At 47.9% G+C, this 13,064-nt stretch overlaps 5 protein-coding genes across 5 annotated transcripts; 1 reads left to right on the forward strand and 4 right to left on the reverse strand.

Moving 5' to 3' along the window:
* Positions 1 to 2: 2 nt before the first annotated feature.
* Positions 3 to 816, reverse strand: EDB93DRAFT_1100991 (small GTPase CDC42; the record flags this gene model as incomplete). Its single annotated transcript, XM_041447057.1, has 5 exons — positions 3 to 65; positions 120 to 454; positions 528 to 600; positions 651 to 707; positions 769 to 816. The coding sequence occupies 5 exons, from the start codon at positions 814 to 816 to the stop codon at positions 3 to 5; spliced, it is 576 nt and encodes a 191-aa protein (XP_041311384.1).
* Positions 817 to 1,282: 466 nt separating this feature from the next.
* On the reverse strand, positions 1,283 to 5,272 carry EDB93DRAFT_804633 (WD40-repeat-containing domain protein). The gene is made up of 13 exons (XM_041457542.1): positions 4,777 to 5,272; positions 4,575 to 4,728; positions 4,021 to 4,511; positions 3,217 to 3,964; positions 2,830 to 3,165; positions 2,616 to 2,773; positions 2,428 to 2,560; positions 2,275 to 2,377; positions 2,160 to 2,219; positions 1,830 to 2,104; positions 1,749 to 1,771; positions 1,605 to 1,697; positions 1,283 to 1,541 (listed from the first exon to the last, which is right to left on the reverse strand). Exons 1-12 carry the CDS (start codon positions 5,059 to 5,061, stop codon positions 1,611 to 1,613), a joined length of 2,853 nt encoding a protein of 950 aa, XP_041311385.1. The 5' UTR covers positions 5,062 to 5,272; the 3' UTR covers positions 1,283 to 1,541; positions 1,605 to 1,610.
* Positions 5,273 to 5,286: 14 nt separating this feature from the next.
* Positions 5,287 to 5,466, reverse strand: EDB93DRAFT_1060504 (uncharacterized protein; the record flags this gene model as incomplete). Its single annotated transcript, XM_041444816.1, has 1 exon — positions 5,287 to 5,466. A coding segment is annotated over one exon (180 nt), but the record flags the coding sequence as incomplete, so codon positions are not given.
* A 2,017-nt stretch (positions 5,467 to 7,483) lies between these two features.
* Positions 7,484 to 11,843, forward strand: EDB93DRAFT_1304122 (RdRP-domain-containing protein; the record flags this gene model as incomplete). Its single annotated transcript, XM_041454726.1, has 8 exons — positions 7,484 to 7,809; positions 7,831 to 8,063; positions 8,131 to 9,086; positions 9,142 to 10,106; positions 10,161 to 10,233; positions 10,282 to 10,395; positions 10,453 to 11,055; positions 11,097 to 11,843. 8 exons carry the CDS (start codon positions 7,484 to 7,486, stop codon positions 11,400 to 11,402), a joined length of 3,576 nt encoding a protein of 1,191 aa, XP_041311387.1. The 3' UTR covers positions 11,403 to 11,843.
* EDB93DRAFT_804764 (Golgi apparatus membrane protein TVP38) lies at positions 11,505 to 12,907 on the reverse strand. Its single transcript, XM_041457543.1, has 7 exons — positions 12,699 to 12,907; positions 12,492 to 12,642; positions 12,231 to 12,439; positions 12,098 to 12,178; positions 11,905 to 12,040; positions 11,791 to 11,854; positions 11,505 to 11,734 (listed from the first exon to the last, which is right to left on the reverse strand). Exons 1-7 carry the CDS (start codon positions 12,765 to 12,767, stop codon positions 11,608 to 11,610), a joined length of 837 nt encoding a protein of 278 aa, XP_041311388.1. The 5' UTR covers positions 12,768 to 12,907; the 3' UTR covers positions 11,505 to 11,607.
* Between the last annotated feature and the right edge of the window lie 157 nt (positions 12,908 to 13,064).

Consider the following 13,064-nt stretch of genomic DNA (forward strand, 5'->3'; position numbering starts at 1 on the left):
CATTAAACGACGACGCATTTATGTGTCTTCTTAACCACGGGTGGCTCTAGCGCAGCGACAATAGCCTTGTGGGTTATCAGCCAATCATTCGGATGCCATTTATTAAAGATTTCACTGACCTCGTCGAAGACGTTCTTCAACCCTTTCTGCGTCAGGGCTGAGCACTCCACATACTTGACAGCACCAAGCTCTCTGGAAAGCCTCTCGCCGTGCTCGGTCGGCACCGGTCGTTGCTTCTGCCTGGAGAGCTTCTCAATCACCTGAGCGTCGTCCCGCAAATCGATTTGCGTCCCAACGATAAGACATGGGACACCCGGACAATGATGGTGTACCTCCGGAATCCATTTCTCCCTCACGTTCTCGAAGGATGGAGGGGACGTTACACTAAAGCAAACAAGGAAGACGTCGGTTTGGGGGTATGACAGTGGCCGGAGACGGTCATAATCCTCTTGCCCTTTTATGTGGAAGTGATGTGTGAGCGATTGCATGAAGTGTAACTACAACAGAGACTACAAAAAGACACGAACCGGCGGTGTCGAAAAGACCTAGTGTGTAAGGATCTTCACCAATCATTACAGTGACAGCGTAGTTATCGAAGACCTGCGTTTATTTAGCATGTAGGGTTTAGTGGTCTTACGGAATGAACTCACAGTCGGAACATAGTCGCTTGGAAATTTGTTCGTGGTGTATGAGATCAACAAACAAGTCTGGTGATATTGGGGCACACAGTTCAAAGTCCGGGGCATACAAACACAACACGTCACGCACCTTGCCTACAGCACCGTCCCCCACCACTACAACCTTGATAGTCTGCATGTCGTTGAGATGGTTCTACGTGATAAACTTGGCTATTAATGTGAAAAAAGCAGTCAGCACACGCGTCAACCACGCATTCAAGGGCCGCTTTTAAAACGCCTGCAACATGAGGGGGCTGCATGACAACCACACAACCATGAAGGGTGGAAGTCTCGGCTGTTGGGTAATAGGGCAAATGAACAGACGTCTTACCGATTCTTCCGGAAAATTCAAGGAGGAGAGTTGAAGCGAGGAAATGCTATTAACCCAATCACGACAGAGAAGGTTGACTCTAATTTACGAACAGGACCTAAGTCAGTTGGATTGGTTAAGCAGCGAAGAATGGCGGTGAAAGCGAAAAAGGCGGTTAAACGTACGTCGGTAGAAGAAATGAGAAAGTACGGTGTCGATGTTGGCGACGACGACGAGCAACGAAGGAGTTCAACTACGACTTCTGATCATGCAGGCTTGACCCGACGAACCGGCCCTAATCAGCCAAATAATGCCAAACACTACTACTATTATCATTTCTTATCGAGGTTCTGGTCTTCGCCGTCCACAATGAAAAAGGTTCCGAATCATTTATCCTAAAATCACCACAACGGATAGTAGCTGCATAATGTCCATACAAAAATTATAGAACACTCATATCATAATTTACGCAGGTTGCACATGCAAAGTACTGGTACATCGCATTCTTCCAGAGGGAATTTAGGAATGTTTCACCCAATTAATCAAGAAGGTTGCTTGACACGGAGACAATGTCCCTGATGAGCAAGTGCGCTAAAAGTAGTACTGTAAATTCTTACCGAAAGTCACTGATCGGGAGGGGAGTTCCACCACGACAATAGGCCTTGTGCAGTTCCCGTGACGATGTATGAATGAGATGCACGGTCAAAGCCCTATAACGCAATTTAATATCGCAAATCGCAGACGAAACCAAGTATACTGACTGCGACGGCCTGGGTTTGCTCATCTACAACCAGAAGCCATCAGATCAGCGAGAAGCCGAGCAACAATTACAGTTGACTCACTATCTCCATGATCCAGACCACACAAGACCTCGCCTTTCATTTTGTTCCAGACCAAACAAGAAGACTCTCTGCTATGGAATACTACAGAACGACCACCATTGACGAACACCGCAGGAGTGGATTGTTTCGCGTCACTGGTGGAATCTCCGTTTATAGCATATACCTGCTCAATTTTACCTTTGCGATCCATCCCTTGAATGCCTACAAGATGAGCACGAGCGCCCACTTGAGACACAAGGGCCTGCGTTCCGTTCGGACTAACGTCCAGGTGTCGTCTGTCGCACAGATTATGTCAGTCGTGAGATTAGGCAATCAGAAATCAATCCATGCATTTTAGCTTTGAGAAATGCGTATGCTCGGAGGGTTCCGTTGGGCACTTGACAATACCATCTGTTGCGATCTGTTATCAGAGGTCACTGGTCCAACATTTGTAAGATGCCCTTACAATACGCCGTCACTGGTGCCTCCAAGTAATGCCTCACCATCCTCGACGAACTTGATACACGTCACATTTTGTCGAAGAATGGACCGCTGTGGTTGCCATGTGCCTGCGACAGATCAAATTATGCTTGCTCAAACTCGAGAGAGAAATACAGACCTTTGATCCATAGCCACACCCTCACACCGAAGCGAGGAAATGCAACAGCAAGGCGATCCCTGTTGTAGGTGAAGCTGATGGATTCCTCCTTCCCCGCATCGAGAAGCTTTGCCCATTGCCAATGATTCTGGTTCTGGCTCAGATGGTCAGCTAAAGTCAAATTCATGACCAAGAACATCAACACTTGCGTTTCGCGTCCATTTACTGATCATACCATCTTGTCCCAGCGTGATGATACCATTGTCATCCGCCATCCAAGCAACAGATGATATTGGTGAGTTTTGCGCAAGACGAGCAGTTTCGACTCGACTTGATACACTCCATATTCGGATTGTTCGGTCATGACCTATATTCAAGAGATTGGCCCAAGTAGGAGAATGAAAAAGAACGACAGAGACGAACATACGACAGCCATACGTTCACCGTCTGAGCTGAAAACGATCTCTCTGACGCCAGCATCGCTATCACTCTTGATCCGTGTGGAGTACATACTTTCTTGTGTGGGCCAGGGATGCGTGCGCTTCCGCGGACGCATGCTTTCTGCATCAGACGCTACGGACATTGCTCGTTTTTTGCCTTTGCTGTCGGACGGCGGCGTCGCACTGTTGGACTCGAGGGAAAATCGGAGAATATTGGGAGATGTGGCTGAAGCAGGCAACACAGGTCGTGGCGACTGTATTGAAATTTTCTGCTTCACAGTTGTCGTAGGCGTGGGTGGTAATGGAACGTCCATGTATTCTGAAAAGACATGAGTAAAAAGCGAAGATTATGACAGAGACGCATTCTTACCGTGTTTGACGCTGGGCTCGCCGGAACTGGATGGAGAGTCTGTTGGTGGCATATCCCTTAGTGACTTGTGCAAAAAACCAGGAGGAGATGGGGAGGTATATGCGACAAAATTTGATAAACCTGGGGGTGTTGTTGACGAGCGAGTGCTCTCAGGCGTGAGGGGTCGATGAGCACCTGTAAGTGACGGTAAAGCCTTGGATGTCACAGGGGATATAGACGTAGAGCCATGTCCGTTAGCCTGTCGCGTGTGTGGCCAGCCATTACCAATTGTCAATGGTTTCTTCGGTGCTTGCTGAGACTGGATTGGAGTGGCTTTAATAGGGGCAAATCGTGAAGGACGAATGTTCAAAGGATTAGATATTGTTCCAGTAGCATTATAGGATGTTCTCGCATCGCTGGCTGACGTTAAAGGTGAATAAACGGGCTTGTAAGGCGCCTTATTGGAGTAAGCGATCACAGTTTCTGACGGACGAGGGGGTAAAGAACTGGGGTATGGTTGAGTTCGTGGAGGCTGAGGCACAAATGGAGGGGTTGGAGGTAAGGGGGCTGCAAGAAGACGTTGCTCTTGAGCAGATAGTCTTGCAGGCACTGGTGGAGGTGGGGGGGAAGGCTGTGTTGAACACTGAGGTGAAGGTGCGCAAGGGGACAGAGAAGTGGATACAGTGGAAGAAGCAGGAACGAACATAGGTGCTTGAAGTGGAGGATTCGAACGTGGAGGTGCAGGCATTGAGATAGGTGTAGGAGTTGACTGAGTGATTGGCATATGTAAGTAAAATGGACTACCATCAGAATTGTGATACTTGCCTGTGCCTCAGACATGTTCGGTGAGCCAGTGCGAGACTTCGGTGGTAGCGATTTTTGAGCAGTGAGCGATGCAGGCGATCCAACAAACTCTGTCATAAATCCACCGGAAACGAATGGATTGACGATCGTCGGTCTCTTTGGAACACATATAGTGAGTTTTGGAGGCAGAGTTGCAAGTTTATTGACGGCAGGAGGCACCGCAGAAGGTGGAGACTCTTTCGGAGGAGGGGTTCGCTCAGAGATAGAGGGCTGTGTAGAGGATTGTACAGACGGAATAGAAGGAATAATTGTTTTCGGGGGTGAATCTGACTGTTCCAGCCCAGGTTCCATGGGTCGCTGAGGTGGCGCGGGTGCGCGCCATGATAAACCAGTTACCAGACCAGGTATATCAGATGATGAGGAAGATGTAGAACTAGGAGAGGACTGAAGATCCATGTCAGCAGTCTCAGAAGTGGGAGTGCTAGGTTCTGCAGGTAAACTGCTAGTATCCCCTGGGTGACGAAGATCATCTTCAATCTGCTTCTCATCTTGTGAGTCGCTTGAGAGGTCCATACCGCTGTCTTGAGAGCTTTTTGGAGGTTCTGTTACAGGACTTTGAACTCTAAAAACATTCGGTATGCGCTCGATAATTGGAGTTTGGGGAGGAGTGCTAGACAGAGAGCCCAAACTCATTGGTGACAAGCTACGTTCACGATCTTCGTCCATTATCTACTGCATCTCAGGATTACGCTTGTAAGTAAGTGAAAGTGCACTCACAGTAGCATTGAGAGTCGGAGATACAGATAATTTTTGAGGAGCAGAATATAGTCCCACTACCTCCGGCTGGCATGTATCGAGGCTCAAATCTTCTTTGTCCTCCGGAAGTGATAAGTGTTGTCCAATTTGAATAGGAGATGTTGTTGGAACTGCCTGGACCGAACTCACTGCCCATGATGGCTGAGCCTGGATACCGACTGATACACGCTCAGGTGGAGGTGGAGGGCGGTTGGCGCTATCTACATGGTAAATAGCATATTGAAAAGAACCCCCGTGGTCAAGCATGTATCACTCACCTGGCACTACGCTCACCTGTTCATATGCCTTGTTCCATGTTCTCCTCATTTTTGGAGGGACGAATGGAGCCTCAACAACATGTTCGGCATTATCTTGCGTTTCTTGTTCTGTACCAGGTTGCGTATCTGAAGCAAAAAGATCTCCTTCGAAAATAACAGCTTGGTCTGTGAAAGATCCGTCCTCGGAAGCTACGGCTAGTAAAATCTCCTTGCCTGGCTTGACCTCGATTCTTTTCTGCGCAAAAAGGCTAAAGTATACAACGGGCCTTTTACCAGTGTCATTTACAGATTCTTCTGAAAGTTCTACGCGTCGTAGGACGACGTGTGCCTTCTGACTTGCACCATGCCGGCGAAAACGAAGGGACCCCTTTATGCCGAGGACTGAGGAGACGGTAGAAGAAGAAACGGAGCCTAGAGAATCGCTGGCTGAGTCAACCATATAGTGCCAGCAAGTCGTGGAGCACTGCAAAATGGGTGTGCACAGACCACGATATAGAGACGCTTTGGCGGGAAGTGTGTAACGACTTGGCACGAAATATAACTTTGTCAACGTGACGTGAAAATTCACACGCATGGTCTACACAAGCGCTCCTGGCACCAACACTTTTTTCTTCATTCACGGTTTGAACAATGGCTTAGGCCATAGCATCCCGTTTACCACTCCAAGTAGCCTTTTAAATGACTCGTGTTTCACTATGAAGATCCATGTCTTCCTTGAAAGGTCGCCGCAAAGTTGCGAAATGATTATATTGGGATGATGTTGCCCAACGAGTTCTGCAGGAGTACCGAGATGCTGTCAAAGACTCGACACGGTCTACACACCCCTCATTCTTCGAATTGTGCTGTCTTTCTGACCAGTGATGAGATTTATTGAACTTCATATCAGTTTGCCAGGTCCGAACACGTCCGAAGTTCAAGTCTTGAGCTTAATTCGTGGAAATGACCTCCCTTCTGGCGTCTGCTTGCGCACCGGACAACTAGGAATGCACTTAGCGACGCTTCTACTTCTATCTCTGCAGCAGCTCCATCGACCATCGGTACCAAAGTTAACCATCGCTGTAAATGTTCGTTACTCTCGGTGACTCGCAGCTAATTTCCTGTAATAGTGATGACTTGCATTTCTGACAATGCTACACACCATCTTAATGCCAACTTCACTATCTTTCGGAGTCTATTTTATACGCTTTCAGCTATCTTCGGCAAGTGGTCTGCTTGCAGAGGAAGGATATAACCACCCAAAATCAGAGCTTAGTTGCTGTTGATGAGACAATCGTGTCCACTACAGTATAACGAGTATCCAGGTGACCACTTATTCCTCTTCGCTAACTTTTCATTCATCTGTCCAAAATATTCTGGAGAAAACATAAACTCATGTATACTGGCGCTTCGCCAGATCAACGAGCCATTCGGCCAGCATCATTTGGAACGCCTGTGCTTGATGCCCTTAGAAGTATACTATGAAGTCACTTCCTTCAAACGGTTGGCCATTAAGTATAGGAAGCTGCCGAAACAGCAAAGTACGATGAGCTGTTATCTCATAGCTCAATCCACGGTCCTGAATTGAGCAGAACTTCAGGGTACTGTACCTCGGAAGGATCAACGACCAAACATAGAGCAATCAAGGACAAGGAGGCAGGTATGTTGCCCTAAGTAATCAAGAACTTTGTTAAGCACAATATAACCAAGTATGTCCACCTTCTGGAACAGGACACGACTGAGGGGGTTTAGAGGCCAATGTTGTGGATTAGTGGAAGAATATGACTACTTTTATGAGGTGGTTCGCATCTCGAAACGGGCAAGGACTGTGGTTGACTCATGCTCTCTTATCAAATTCAGATTTTGTCTGGCAGATCGCACTCAAAATACTAACTCGTAGAACTTCCTCGGCTTCTTGCTGCTATCACAAGACCTAGCTTACGCGTGCGAGGTGAGCTGTATCATGATGGCGAGACGTGACTAAAGATAGAACTGATCGTCGCCGCTCAAAGGGGGGATGCTCGGGTCCGATAAGGCCTTGTCATTGACGATAGAGCAGTGAAGAAATTCCTGATTACCATATTCTTGGCGTCGAACACCACGGACCACGCTCACTGTTGCAGTCGTATAGACTGATGCATCTAGCAGACTCGGATAACACCGCTGGGGAGAAGGAGCGGTGTCTTGGCACGGCGCCTGATAACTGAGTAATTGTCAGGAAAGGGAAAGGTGCGCAGTATTATGATCCCTTGCTATCCGCATTGGTGCTTATCTTCTGATTTGGTTTTCCTAAGGCGGTTATCCACGATAAACAAAATCCAGCTCATACTTAAGTGCCAATGCAATCGTCTTAATCGCTGGTAACAATCAACAGTCACACAATGTAAGTGACCTTTTTCACGATCCAAACGTACACTTGACATTGAACTGGATAGATGGAGATCTACTTGTACAACATCTCTCTGGCAGTCACTACAGATGACTTGACAATTGCGTTCGCCGAAATACTTCACAAGCCCCCTTTTCATACCAGTCCTCTCCTGAATTTTGAAATACACCTCTCAGACGAGTCATACCCCAACGGACAGCAAGGCACCCTCGCTCTGCCAACGGAGGATGCTGGAGTCACTTTATTGCGTGCTCATGGTGGCGGAGGAATTGTCGTCAAAGGCCGACCAATCCTCATCAGCAGGAGCACGCAGGCGATCCACAAGTCCCGTATCGAGAGGTTGAATAACGTTCCATGGCGCGATCCAATACAGTTGCGAGAATAGCAGGAAAGGCTTCTCAGGAGAAATCAGTCTTTCCAGCTTCTCCGCTACTCGTTCGGCCGCTTCCTCCGGGATGAATCTTTTTCTTCGCAAGTCTCCCCTCCTGGCACAGCTCGTGTGATTTGTGATCTGGAGCATCGGCAGGTACGCTTCACTTTTCAACCTCAACAAAACACAAACGTGCATAACGACCCCCTCGGCATCAATCTCGATGTTTTGAGCATTAACATTTTTGGAAACTCAAGTTAAGTCATCACCGCATCATATGCGCCTCGTAACATCGCAACACTGGTGGGGTAACCGGAATGAAGACACCACTGTTGTAATCGTTCGTGCCGATGAGCCCCCTGTGTACACAGTTAATAACATAGTGGAGAACGCTAGTCGTATGGCGGGCTTGGGGCGTAATGATCACATGCCTCCGGGATGCCATAATCTGATGCTGGCCTTTCGCAACCAGTCGGACGCAGATAGGTTCGCTTATACATGCCGCGATCGTCTCCATCTGCGTTACTCCACACGCCACCATATCCGGATTCGTGATCACATCTCGAACGGTACATCTATTGAGAAGCTTCATGACTTTCTCTCTCAGATCCCATACAATCTTGGGTTCGAAGTAGAAAAGACTGTTGCAGACTCTCTTTTGAGTGTGGCGGACATTTTTTCGCTGAAGGAGGTCATCCTATCGTTGCAAGCTGAACATGGCGACGATGCGCCGGAAATATTTCAGTCCTTTGCCACGGAGCTTGCAGGACGCATTGCGAGTCGTACAAAAAGTCGCAAACGCAGAGCACCACGACAGTCTAGCCAAGAGAGTTTGCCTTCTCTTCTCCACCGAGTCACCCAAGGATTTATCAAAGAGCATCAAAAACCCCGTCCTCTTCTAGCTCCGCCACCACAAAGTGGGGTCTACCTATCCTACCATCTCATCCTAACACCCACACGGTATGTCCTAGAGGGACCTTTCCCAGATCAGTCCAATAGTGTATTACGCCGCTATGGACATCCCGAGTGCTTCCTGCGTGTCTGTTTTCAGGACGAGAATGGATCGAAGCTTCATCGGGAACCCGATTATTCCATTATAGAACTGTCGAGGGTGCGATATCGCTGCATCCTTTTCAATGGTTGTCGCGTCGCTGGACGCCAATTTCAGTTCTTGGGATATTCTATGAGCGGCCTAAAAGAACATTCGGTGTGGTTTGTGACGCCATTCGAGAATGAGAATGGGAAATTGCTAAATGCACAAGCTATACGGAACAACTTGGTGAGTTGTCGCCATCGGCCCTCGTTGATCTCTTTGGACTGAATGAGACCATTAGGGCGATTTCTCAAAACTTCACAGACAACCAGCTCGTTTGGCTGCAAGGTGGTCACAAGCCTTCTCTGGAACTGATCCATCGATCACACTTCTTCCCGAAGAAGTAGATTTTTGTTGTCCCGACAGATACTCGCCTTCTGGTGGGCTGATGACAGATGGGTGCAGCTCCATATCAGTTGAGCTTGCTAGGGAGATATGGCGGTCTATGCAGAAGGGGAAAAAACGATCTGCGAAGCTACGACATGTTCCATCGGCCTTCCAATTTCGACTTGGCGGGGCCAAAGGCATGGTCGTCCAAGACCCCACCATTCCAGGAAAACTCGTCCGTCTTCGTCCGTCACAAATCAAATTTGATGCACCAGAGAATCTCACTTTTGACGTCCAATCGACGTCAGCGGAACCAATACCGGTGTTCCTCAATCGTCCGCTTATATCTCTTATGGAGTTCTTGGGTGTGGACGCTCAGAGAATCATTGAACTACAGGACGATGTCATACGCAAAGCTCAATCCGTCCGATTGTCGTGTGCCGATGCCTCAACCATTATTCAGCAACATGGACTTGGGGCATCTTTCCATCTACCATCTCTCTTCACAAACCTATCGTCCATTTTGGAACTCGAAATTGGAGACGGGGGAAACAACCCGTGGAAGTGGAACAACAACCTCATCGAAAGCTCTCTGAAGTGCGTTGAGACGTATATCCTGCGGGAAGTAAAGTACCGTGCGCACATAGCAGTTCCAGGTTCGTATACCTTGCTTGGCGTCTCCGATGAATGGTGCTGCCTGAGAGAAGGAGAAATATATGCAACTGTGTTTAATGAAAGGACGGGAGAGGTCAAGAGCATCACAGGCAAGGTTGCCATAACGCGCAGCCCGCAGATTCACCCAGGCGACCTACAGGTTGTGACCGCCGTACATCGGCCAGAGTTGGAACATCTGAAAAATGTCGTCGTTTTTTCCTGCGAGTAAGTCCTCTTGATAAGTTGGAACAAAGGCACACTGAATTATATTGTCAACAGGGGTGAGCGAGCGCTTGCACCATGTCTGGGTGGAGGTGATCTTGATGGCGATCTTTTCAACCTAATTCTTGATGTAAGCTCAAAGTTTCGATGCATTCATTCATACCTGAGCGTTCTGCAGCCGAGACTGCTACCAACGAAACAATTCAAGCCCGGAGAATATCCGGCAGTGACCATCAGATCGACATTGAAGGCGTGTGGCATCTCCGATGTCGCAGACTTTGTTATTGACTATGTGAGTCACATCCTGACTTCAATTATAAATGACTGCAAGATGAACCGTGAAATGTAGATTCAGTCCGACCTCATTGGCCCCATCGCCATAAGTCATCTCAGGTTTTCTGACTTGAAGACACCAGATTGCGCAGAATGCATTCAGCTCGCGAGTTTTGCCTCCCAAGCACTTGATTTTCCGAAGAGCGGCACTCCTGTCAACTTCAAATCCTTACCTTGGCTGCGGAAGACTCAAGCTAGGCCAGATTTTCTTGCCAGAGAAGGCGCTAACTTGAATGTCACCGGCGGGCAGTACTATGTCAGCCCGAAGCTTCTCGGTCAACTTTTCCGCCGAGTGCCAATGAAGAGCGGAATACCTCTTGCATGGAACGAAGATTCCTCTCCATCCGATGGAGTCGCTGTGCTAAGTGCGCTCCTTTGCGCAGATCTCGGACATCTTGTCCTTCCAGGATGGACCGTTCCGAGTAATGAGTTAGCGGAGGAGATGACATATTTACTCAATGCATATTGTGAGCAGCTGCTGATCGTAGGACAAGCGCACACAATGTCGAAAAACAAGCATGTTCACGTATCCGAGGCCGAACTGGTGAGCGGGACCATCATGGCAACTTGGTCCGATCATCAACGTCGGCGGAATGCAGTCTCCGCAATGAACTTGCAGGTTAGCGTAACATCCAGTCTATGATATGGGTTATTTAACAGTATGTTCAGACGCAAGAGCTCGTTCGTAGGGTCAGGGAAGAACTTCAGGGGGACAACCCGGAGACACTAAATACAGAAACGTCACACGAGGAGGACCAGAGGATACCAGAGACGGAAACAGATGAAGATGAAGATGAAGCCCCGGGTACACTAGATACGGAAACTTTCAAGCGCTGCTGGGCGGCGTGGTGCGCAGCAGAAGATAGCCTGAAGGAAGACCCGAGCATGTTTGGAGCTCAGAGTTATGGTTTAATTGCTCTGGGCATGATACTGGAGATTGTGAAGGCGTCTCGTTTGATGTTGTAAAGGATCGAAGACCGTGATTTGTGATTAGTTCAATGTATTTTAGCAGTGATCATTGCTTTTTGTACAATGTAGTAGTGCTACAGCAACGGTCAGTAGGATCAATCTGCATCGGTCCATCGAGAACGTAACAGTACGGGTGGGTGATATGAATTCTATTACCAAGATAAGGCGGCCTACTACAACGAGCTGACCAAGGAAGCGAGATTCAAACTGTAGATTCAGAGAAAGGTGTTTCCTCTATTGCCTCGAACGTTTTTGTACCTGTTTTGTTACGCTCCGACGGGTTGGCACGTAAACGTTTGACCTCCTTCAGTATAAAATAATAGAGCAGCCTGTACAGTGAGAAAAGCTCTGTTAAGATTCAGAATAGCAGTGACTGGACACGAACGCGCTGGCTAAAGCAGTTAACAGAATCCCACCGACAATGATAATTACATTGAGAACCATTACTCCTGCGCGCCATGAATCAACAAGCATAAATTGGGATGTCATGGGTTCTTACGGGCATACATGCGAGTTCGCTGTTTCATGTCTGAGAATCTGGCAAGACGAGACCCGATTGCTACGTTTATCGTGACCTTTGGGAAGACAAACAAAGTCGCTATGAAGAACTGGGTAAATGATACCGATGATATGCTCTGACGTGAAGGCATTACTTAGTTTCAGACCACTCAACAATAATTTGAGAAGCTCACTGCGAATAGCGAATTTGACCAACTCCACGACACAAGTGAAGACATGCGGACGAGGATGATCAAGGGCATGCCTTTTGATCGCTGTGGGATCTTCTACTGAGTAGATATGTCGATGTTAGTAAAACACACTGACTATGACAGCTTCCAGAGCCTGCCATTTCTCGTTGGTGGGGGCCCACCAACGCAGTCTCCTGGTGAACATCATCCGAAGGGTAACAAAAACTATGACGGAGCCTGCCAGTGTTCCGATTGCTGCATAGATGACGCCCCGTAGACCGTATGTGAAACCGAACAAGTGAAGGAGCATGCTATGTCCAATGAAAGGAGGGAAGGATGCGACAACTGAGGGGACAGATGTTTGACCATAAGATGAGAGCGTACAAGACATACTCACTCATGGCAACGATAAGAAGCATGTAGCCATATGGAAGATGTCGGAGGTCTTGAGAGACGTCATACACGAATTGAGCAATGCGAGCTGGAGTGACTGCGATGATGAATGCGGCTAAGCAAGCATAAAACAATACAGTGAACCATATCAAAGGCTAGAACAGCATCGTCAGTTGATACGAGAACACTAGAGTTTTGATACTGATGTCACCCTTTTTACTGGATATCTAAAGCTAGCCGATCGTATGAGACGCTTGAGAAAACGAGACGTGGTCAACATGTCTCAGCGAAAGACGGCTTCGGTGATTGCAAGGGTTGGTGTCAACGTTCAGGTTGGAACCCAAGTAGATTCACCATATGATCAACGACAATCTCCGGTTCCCGGATGACCCCCAGCAAGCAGAGTCAAATACGGCAAAGCCAGCGAGCTGTAGATATTAATTTCAATTTTCAACCCTCGTCACCAACGTCGGCCACGTACAATTTGCAATTGTGAATAGTAGTAGGTAAATGAAAAAAAAACCCGTCATCGATCCGACTGTTCAGCCTGCTTTATGTTCACGTTGTGTCGCATGTG

The sequence above is a fragment of the Suillus bovinus genome (genome assembly GCF_016758785.1).
Source record: "Suillus bovinus strain UH-Sbo-P2 chromosome Unknown EDB93scaffold_7, whole genome shotgun sequence".
NCBI lineage: Eukaryota > Fungi > Basidiomycota > Agaricomycetes > Boletales > Suillaceae > Suillus > Suillus bovinus.